This window comes from Oncorhynchus clarkii, chromosome 21 (assembly GCF_045791955.1).
Source record: "Oncorhynchus clarkii lewisi isolate Uvic-CL-2024 chromosome 21, UVic_Ocla_1.0, whole genome shotgun sequence".
NCBI lineage: Eukaryota > Metazoa > Chordata > Actinopteri > Salmoniformes > Salmonidae > Oncorhynchus > Oncorhynchus clarkii.
Genome location: NC_092167.1, coordinates 34,689,975 through 34,698,995, shown reverse-complemented (window position 1 = coordinate 34,698,995; position 9,021 = coordinate 34,689,975). Strand labels below are relative to the sequence as shown.

At 40.8% G+C, this 9,021-nt stretch overlaps 2 protein-coding genes across 2 annotated transcripts; both read left to right on the top strand.

The window, feature by feature from the left end:
• Nucleotides 1-315: 315 nt before the first annotated feature.
• On the top strand, nt 316-3,627 carry LOC139379206 (basement membrane-specific heparan sulfate proteoglycan core protein-like). The gene is made up of 5 exons (XM_071122019.1): nt 316-491; nt 2,187-2,371; nt 2,522-2,863; nt 3,350-3,387; nt 3,490-3,627. Exons 1-5 carry the CDS (start codon nt 316-318, stop codon nt 3,625-3,627), a joined length of 879 nt encoding a protein of 292 aa, XP_070978120.1.
• A 722-nt stretch (nt 3,628-4,349) lies between these two features.
• On the top strand, nt 4,350-6,820 carry LOC139379204 (uncharacterized). The gene is made up of 6 exons (XM_071122018.1): nt 4,350-4,389; nt 4,493-4,840; nt 5,481-5,831; nt 6,020-6,151; nt 6,321-6,355; nt 6,683-6,820. The coding sequence occupies exons 1-6, from the start codon at nt 4,350-4,352 to the stop codon at nt 6,818-6,820; spliced, it is 1,044 nt and encodes a 347-aa protein (XP_070978119.1).
• Nucleotides 6,821-9,021: the final 2,201 nt, after the last annotated feature.

Below are 9,021 nucleotides of genomic sequence, written 5' to 3'. Positions count from 1 at the left end.
CTTACGTTCCCGTAGCCGCCCATCGATCTGGATGGTCAAGGCAATGAGCGAGTTGAGATCCATCGGTAGTTCCCGGGCTGCTAATTCGTCCTTAAACTCCTCTGATACTCTGTACAGGAATGTGTCGAACAGCGATTCCGGGTTCCAGGCACTCTCAGCTGTCAATGTGCGGAAATCCATCGCATAGTCTACCACACTGTGGGAGTCTTACCAAAGCTGGAGTAACTTCCGGTCAGCCTCTCTCCTAGATTATGGCGAATCAAAAACCTTCTTCACCTCCGCCACAAACTCCTCCAGACCGAAGCATACGGACGAATGTTGCTCCCACACGGCCGTAGCCCAGGCGAGAGCCCTCCCGGACCTCATCGTGATGAGGTACGCTATCTTCGAGAGGTCCGAGGGGTAGGAAGGCTACATCTCGATGATGAGAGAACACTACATGACAAACGCCCGATAGGTTCCCGACTCTCCAGCGAAGTGTTCCGGGGGAGGTAAGCAGGGCTCTTGGGAAACTGAAAAGGCCGCTCTGCTAACAGCCCAGGTTACCATTTTGTAGCTCTGTGTCTCTGCTGTAATCCAACGTAAAAAACACAATTTCAATTTTGCGACATACGATCGAATCAAGGCAATCAGTCACATTTGGTCATTTTTTTATAGGGTGACCTTGAGGGGCAAAGAACCAACAGTAGACTATTGCACTATACTGATCACTTCTAAAGACAAATAAAGAGTTAAACCAAAATTGCCTTTATCATGATGTTATTCCCCACTTAGTATTTCCCTTCTTGGCTTTGCACTAATCACAGCCCCCAATTCTGAGAAGCACCTTATAAAGAGAATATGATTGGGGTCTGAGGTAGAGGAGGGGCCAGTGAGGGTACGCATCACTTCCTGTGGTGTGAGTGACAGGAAGGAGCAGCTCAGTGCAGAGTGAGACCTGCTGAGGTGAACATCACTGGGTCTCTCATAGACTGACACTGTGGGATGAAATGTCCTTTATGCTCTCTCTCTCTCTCTCTCTCTCTCTCTCTCTCTCTCTCTCTCTCTGATTTGAGGCGGGGGGGGGGGGGGGGGGGGTCTTTACACACCTCTCTTCACCTGTTCATCTGGACAGTAAACACCAGACCCCTGCCGCTCAGTTATATGTGCAAAGTATGTCAAGAATACAAATAACAAGCAAAAGCATTTTCAAAATGCTAAACTGTGCAGGGTTTCTTAAACTATAGGTCCTGAGGTATTAGAATACATCTTAAATCACAGACTATTTATTTTTCACTTTGTTCATTGGAGGACGATTTGGGTCAAGGGAGGACAGTCAATTTCCCATTTGAGTTGAAAACATTTAAGAACCCTAAAGGATTCAACAAGAGTAGAAAGTGTGTAACCCTTGGGCTGGGCTGGGTTGGGGTCGGAAGTATTAGCAGCACTAGAGATCATTCACCATTTCCTAGTTAAACCTTCATTTTCACTAGGCATGTCAGTTTAAGAACAAGTTCTTATTTACAATGACGTCCTATTTCAGTCAATGTTTCATTTCTCTCAAAAAAGAATCAGCCGTATCAAGCAAATATTTGATTGCCTTGATCCAGTTACTCTGACCTGCTTTAAAATGTATTTTTAATAAGTATAACTATGGTAAGTATAACTATGGTAAGCCAGAGGACACATTTAGATTGTAGTCAGCCAATAAAATCTCTCATTTCAGTGTTCCCTCCTACTGCATGAAACGTACATGTAAAGTGCCGTCCTATATTAGGTGCATATAAAGTGCCCCACTGTCAGACCCACAGACTATACAGTGCAGAAGGGACTAATGTTACAATGATGAATAGAGAAGTATTTATGTTTTACATCAACTTGGGTAAGTGTAAGACATTTTAATTGAGTTCCTTTTTTTAATTTGTAGTATGCAGTTTGAATATGACAAGTGAAGTGGATGTTCTGTCTGTAATGTGTAGAAATGCCTTTGTCTTTGATCCATTTTGTATGTTTGCTTTGACAGTTTGTGCTTTTACCAAACCAAACGTAATCCAACCAACCCCTGTGATGTTTACTGAGCTGGGAGGCACTGTGACTCTCACTTGTCTTAGTTCAGATGAGTCAGTGACCAGATTTAATTGGTTCAAGCAGAGTTTTGGACAGGAACCCCTTCACATGACTTCATCTCTTTATGTTGGCCAAGATAGTTATTATTCCATCAACTTTATTAAGGACTTTACTGAGACCAAACGTTTGGGTGTGAGGAGAGGAGACGACAGCTGTAACTTGACCATATCCAAGACAGAGCCAGGGGACTCAGCTACATACGTTTGTTCTACTACAGACATCTATGAGCTCACATATGGAGAGGGAACTGTTTTAATTGTCAAAGGTAACTAAACATTTGCTTCTTCAATTTTGAATTGTGTGGCCCTGTATGTTGGTATGTTTGTACAGCTGCTTTATCAAATGCTAGTGATGAATACATGGCTTTTCGTGTTTTCACCCACTTAGTTTTACATTAGTTACTCACTCTCTTCAGACTCAGAGTCCAACATCATGTCTGTACTCCAGCAGCCTGTGTCTGAGTCAGTCCAGCCAGGAGACTCTGTGACACTGAACTGTACAATACACACTGAGACCTGTGCAGGAGAACACAGTGTCTATTGGTTCAGACATGGCTCAGGAGAATCCCGTCCAGGAATCATTTACACCCATGGAAACTGGAGTGATCAGTGTGAGAAAAGCACTGAGACTGAGAAAAGCTGCATCTACAACCTCCCAAAGAGGAACCTCAGCCTCTCTGATGCTGGGACTTACTACTGTGCTGTGGCCTCATGTGGGGAGATACTGTTTGGGAACTGGACCAAGCTGGACGTTGAAGGTAATTTCTTTCACTTTGTTTTTAACAGAAAACGTGTTGAGATTTGGGAACGTAATTTTAGGCTAAAATTGAGAAAAGGGTCGGATCCTTAGTAAGGGGTTTTACCTGAAGAAATGATTATTACTATATTCATTTAATATTGTATTGCTAGATGCTGAGCATAATAAATCATGTAATTCTTTGGTTTCAGAGTATGATTTCCCCCTGACTCCCACTGCTCTTGCACTGGTCACACCAACCATTGTGTTTGTGATTGTCGTCATTCTACTGACATGTTGGATATGCAAGGAAAGGACCAAAGGGCCTGAAGGTAGAGTCAGGCTTACTGTTGTTTTGCATGTGTCCTGCATATGACTAGTTACAGTAATATACTGCTGTGGGATTTTTCATTGACTCATTTTTTACGATGTCCAAACCATATTGATGGTTTCAGCGAGATAGCTTGTATATGTAACCAGTTTTTATCTTCTTGTTTTTAATTTGAAGATGCAACTGATAGATCACCAACCCCATCAGTCAATCAGGTAAACTCTTTGTTGTATCACTTTTTCCTCCATCTCAAAAGGGTTTATCTAGGAGAAGTGACCAGTATAATGTCTTGTTATGGCTCCACCTCTCTCACACAGAACCAAGACAGTGACGTGGTAAACTATGCAGCTGTGAGTTTCACCACCAAGAAAAGCCCCTCCTCCAGAAGAGAGAGAGCCCAGACCAGCAGAGAGGATGCAGAGTACTCTGAGGTCAGGTACCTTCAGCAGGAGTGAGATATGGGAAGAACCTCACCACATTGAACGGAAACCACATCCATTTACAATAGAGATAACTTTGAAGGCCTTGTGATGACTGGTAAAACAACTGCTTTTTGGATGTAAATAATAGCTAAATAAAATAGGAAATAGCTCTACTTGTAACCTGGAGAAGCAATTTGTATTAGAACATTTGATGAGTAGGCTTTCATTGTATCTCTAATGTCTTAAATGTGCTAATTGAATAAAGGTTTCTGATCAGAAATCACTGCTTCCTTCATGAGTTTGTTATTACACCCTAGTTTATTTTCATCATTATATGTTATGTATATATGCATATGTTATATGTTAACGTTTAGATATATTAAACTGTAAAAAAAAATACCCTCTAGGTGAACTGTGAAGTCAAAGTAAAGACAGGGAAGTCCCTAAGTAGGTTTGAGTTTCCTTACTCACAACATGGGTGACCCTCTGATCCAAACATCATATTTTCAGGTTGTATTGTCTTGTATCCTTTCTTGCAAAGTGACACTGATTCAAACTTCATAGAAAGACTGTTCCTGTTTCCACATATGACCTACTCGGCAGCCAATCAGATGATGAGCCGAACATACATCTGACAGACCAATCAGATGCCCCCTAGATCTGACCAATCAGACATAAGATATGTGAGTCTGACTTTGTACAGGATGCACTTAACAAATCACCCCTGCACCAGAAAAGCTAGGGGTGAGGACAAGATGGTTGAGCTCTTGGTCTTTCTTCTTCTCTGCAACTCTTGTAAGTGACACATTCCTAAGAAAGTCTAGTTTTAATCTGGGTTCAATAATAAGTGTTTGGTATATTGTCTTTTTCTCAATGGAAATACCTGATTTTGTTTCAGATGTGACTAAATCATCTGAGACTTCTCAGCCTGCTCCATTCCTAGCTGCAAAGTTGGGGGACAACGTGACAGTTGAATGCCATGTAACCAGTAATGTTGATCACATGGTGTGGTACAAGATGACCACTGGCAAGAAACTCCAGTGTGTGGCAAAGGCAGAGATCTTTTACAAACATGTACAATATTTTGGTAACTTTAGAAATGGGCGTTTTGGTGTATTGATAGAAAAAAGAAAATGTCACCTAACTATATCTGCTACGAAGCCAGAGGACATTGGAATATACTACTGTGGAGTTTTGCACTTAAACTTTGTAGAGTTTGGACCTGGAACCGCCTTGATGGTTAAAGGTAATGATAACACAGTATTTACAACAAGTATGTTTACATGCACACTAGTAATTTGTTATTAAACTGATTATGGCAGAAGGCTGAGTACGGTGTTAGTCATGTAGACACCTTACTCGGCGTAAGGTCGTGATCCTAGTAAGCACACGCCGATTAAAACACCTGGTTTTCTGAGAAGTCCGTAGAGTTATTAGGACATGTCATCACCTTCATTGGCGTTCCGGTGGTGTATTTGATCTGTGCATTGTGCTAGCACCAGTCGAGCACGTCTAGCCCTTTAGCACGAGGAAAGTCAGTTCGGAACAACAATTTATGTGTCTTAAAAGTTGTTTTCACGTAGCTACAAACTTTCTATGTCTTAACACAGAATGAAATATGCTCTCCAAAATTAACATGTTCCTTCTGGTATACATTTTATTTAGATTGCCAATTTTCTGCAGCCTGATTTCAGATGTGTCCATGTAAACAGGATTATTAGGAAAATTGTTGTTCTTGCAAAGCATATAAACATTTTAATCTAACTACTATATTACTCTGACAATCCACAATAATCACAGTAATGTAAGAGGAAAACAAATGCTGGTTAATTAAAACACATTTATTTGTGGATGTAATATTGAATAATTATTTATTAATTTCAAAGGTGCTCAGTTGAACAGTGATACTGTTGTACAGCAGCCTGCTTCTGAGTCAGTCCAGCTAGGAGACTCTGTGACTCTGAACTGTACAGTACACACTAAGACCTGTGCAGGAGAACACAGTGTCTATTGGTTCAGACATGGCTCAGGAGAATCCCGTCCAGGAATCATTTACACCCATGGAGACAGGAGTGATCAGTGTGAGAAGAGCTCTGAGACTGGGTCTCCTACACAGAGCTGTGTCTACAACCTCTCCAAGAGAAACCTCAGCCTCTCTGATGCAGGAACGTACTACTGTGCTGTGGCCTCATGTGGGGACATACTGTTTGGGAACGGGACCAATATGGATATTGAAGGTAATTCCCATTTAATCTGTAAATCAGCACAATGATATATTTAGAAAAATTAACCTAAAAAAAGTACATACTTTTGTCACAACAAGATAGAGCTGTACCACCATTAGATTATTGGTGCATTATTTTATTGTTTGATGGTCTTACTACTAAGGGTTAATTAATACTACATACCTGTACATTCTCCACAGTTCCAGAGCATGATTCTCCATTTGATCTGAGTCCTACTGTTGTGGCCTTGGTCGTCTCCAACATCGTTCTGGGGATAGTGACCCTTCTACTTGTCTGGGCGCTGTGCAAGACTCTGAACAGAGATAGCAGAGGTATTACTTTACATCAAGTCTAATGTTTCATGTCAATAAAATGTACATTCTGCAAACATCATTTCAATGTCCAACTTATAAGAATAGTTAACTAACTATACGAGGTTGAACAGAAACATGTATTGCCTTCAAATTAATTGCTGGCATTCCTCTATTTCAATCTTTCAAGGGAAGACAGATGTCCCAAAGTCGTTTGGCAATCAGGTAATTTTGTAAAGTGTTTCTTTACAACTGCTATTTAACTTTCCTTACAGCTAGTATTCAGTTTATGTATGCTTTTTATGTTATTAAGCTTTTTTGGAAGTTATACGTCACTGTACTAGATGTAGCCTACTGATCTTTGTGATCGTTGTTGATTTTTCCATGGAACTTCTGTCTCTGTTCCACTGACTGTCAGGTCATTGTAGTGGGTGTACAGTCTGAACAGTCATGTCTTTTGTAGAGTGTTTTCTTCCACAGGAGAATAGAAACATTATATAGTAGATCATGCTGTCATCATAATGTATTTCCTCATGGCTCCACCCCCCTCAGAATCAAGACAGTGACGTGCTGAACTACGCAGCTGTCAGTTTCACCCCCAAGAAGAAGTCCTCCTCTAGAACAGCGAGAAAGAAGACCAGCAGAGAGGATGCAGTGTACTCTGATGTCAGATACCTTCAGCAGCAGTGAAAGATATCACCACTGTCACAAAGACTCCAAGTACTATTGGTAGCCTAATAAAACTGCTTTTGGTAACTGACATTAGTATGGCATTTTACACACAACAAAGAAACTGTAATTTGAACATTGTCTATATGTTAGATTTATATAATGATCCTGTAATGCCTTAAATAGCCATCACTTTTGACAGCTTGTAAGAAATCCTCTAATAGAGAATCCTGTTTTTGTTGTATGACTGTCTGTTTTTAACCTAATAAACCATTAATTTATACACACTGTACATCTCTTTATACACGCTGTCTACAGAACATCTCTGCGACCACATACACAAATATTCAGGAGAGACCTGGTACTTGCACACCATGAGAATATCTCTGACTACACATACTGCATATATATATATTTATTGTAAATAATAATATATATATATATTATTTACAATAAATGCTCTCTTTGTAAGAAGTGCAGTGTCAGTTCACACACCTACCAGGAAGGGTGTGATTTGTTGTATTTTCCCACAAATCAGAGAAAAAAGGTTCCTACTGATCACAGTACTGCACCAGTCCATTTGGTTCAGGGCAGGCGAGAGTAACCACTCAGGATGGACTGCAAGATGACCCCACTACTCACCTGTATGGTGATTCTGCATCTCACGTGTACAGTAAGTACAGTGCGTGAATATCTAGACTGTCTAGTCCATTTCTCCTCTGTTTCAGTAGGTATTTACTGTAAGATAATGACATTGTCCTCTAACTTATTGACATGGCTTTACTGTAACTCTTAATGCAAATTAGGATGTGAATTAATTAATTGTACATCTACATCAATTAGCCAAACATGAGTCCTTTCTCTATGATGATTACACCTTGGGCAAATACAGGTGGACTGGGACCAGAAATGGGCTTTGGCATTTCTGACAATCCAGATTTTTCTTCCTCGATGACCCCATTATTAGCCAGATAATTATCATTTTGCAAAAAAAACAACAAGTTAGACAGGCACACTAGGCAATAAATGTACCAGCACATCTGGCATTTGGCCGAAATGCCAGATGGCCAGTCCTCACCCGTGGAAATATTTTCCTCTCCAACTATGTCCTCTCTCCTGTGTGTTCCAGATTGTACCATGCATCCCATTATATTACAGCATGTGCGGACAGAATCGGTGCATATATGGCGATCTGCGACTCTAGAGTGCTTCTCCACGGTAGACTCAGTGCTATCCTGGATATGGCTGAAACACACCGGGACATGGTGCAATTCCAGAGAGATTTTGCAAATAAATACATCTTGTTTTGAGCTACATTAGGATAATTTGAGTTTTAATTTGACCCTATGGAATGTTGCCCATACTGATGTTGGATCATATCATTGTAGAATATTCTTGTGTAATTAATACTATTTTGGAGATGGTGTGTATCTCGTGATTCAAGATCAGTGAAGAAACAGAACGTTTCGTGGAAAACTGTGTTTCAGATTTTCTTCCATCAGAATGTCTAAATGTTGTGTGGTTCTCTTTAGCCAATGAAGGAACTCAAGTGAACGGAACCAAGCTGGGCATTGAGGGTAAGACTGTGTAAGAGCTGATAAAAAAAGATGCACACATTTTATGCAATTCTGAAAATGATGTATTGTCCTCACACGGGGTCTGATAGAAAAAATGAATATTCACCTGATTTGTTTGATATTAATAGTTAAGGATTATATACTTAACAAATAGTAGGACATTTCTGTTCTGTTTAATTCTGTGTTTCTGTAAAGAGATGGTGGTTTCCACTCTAGCTTCCTGCAGTTAGTCTGGGCGTATGGTCATGTTAATGGGTTTTGCTAGAGATAGCTTGAGCTGACATTGACTTGGCGATAAAAACCTAAAGCTGGCATTCCATAGACAAGATGTGGTGTGTGTGACCCTAGATAGAGATAGCCTGGAAGAGTTTAGAACGATCTCTCGTTGCACATCTTCCTGGTGTAACAGTTGAGCTTCTGTCCATCCCATCGCCCCTACCTGGCTTGAACCAGGGACCCTCTGCACACATCAACAACTGCCTCCCACGAAGCGTCGTTACCCATTGCTCCAGAAAAGCGACTACTTCAAGGTCTCAGAGCGAGTGACGTCACCGATTGAAACGCTATTAGCGTGCACCCCGCCTACTACACTGGCATCTGGGAAACTAAGACGGTTTTGGGGTAAAACATCCCGTGCAGATAACC

What these genes read in the sequence shown, in the direction of transcription:
- LOC139379206 (XM_071122019.1), top strand. Translation starts at nt 316, where the DNA reads ATGTTGCTCCCACACGGCCGTAGCCCAGGCGAGAGCCCTCCCGGACCT. An exon ending in AACTGTTTTAATTGTCAAAG is followed by an intron (nt 2,372 to 2,521) that starts GTAACTAAACAT and finishes CACTCTCTTCAG; the next exon opens with ACTCAGAGTCCAACATCATG. An exon ending in CAACCCCATCAGTCAATCAG is followed by an intron (nt 3,388 to 3,489) that starts GTAAACTCTTTG and finishes TCTCTCACACAG; the next exon opens with AACCAAGACAGTGACGTGGT.
- LOC139379204 (XM_071122018.1), top strand. Translation starts at nt 4,350, where the DNA reads ATGGTTGAGCTCTTGGTCTTTCTTCTTCTCTGCAACTCTT. An exon ending in TCTTCTTCTCTGCAACTCTT is followed by an intron (nt 4,390 to 4,492) that starts GTAAGTGACACA and finishes ATTTTGTTTCAG; the next exon opens with ATGTGACTAAATCATCTGAG. An exon ending in AACCGCCTTGATGGTTAAAG is followed by an intron (nt 4,841 to 5,480) that starts GTAATGATAACA and finishes TTAATTTCAAAG; the next exon opens with GTGCTCAGTTGAACAGTGAT.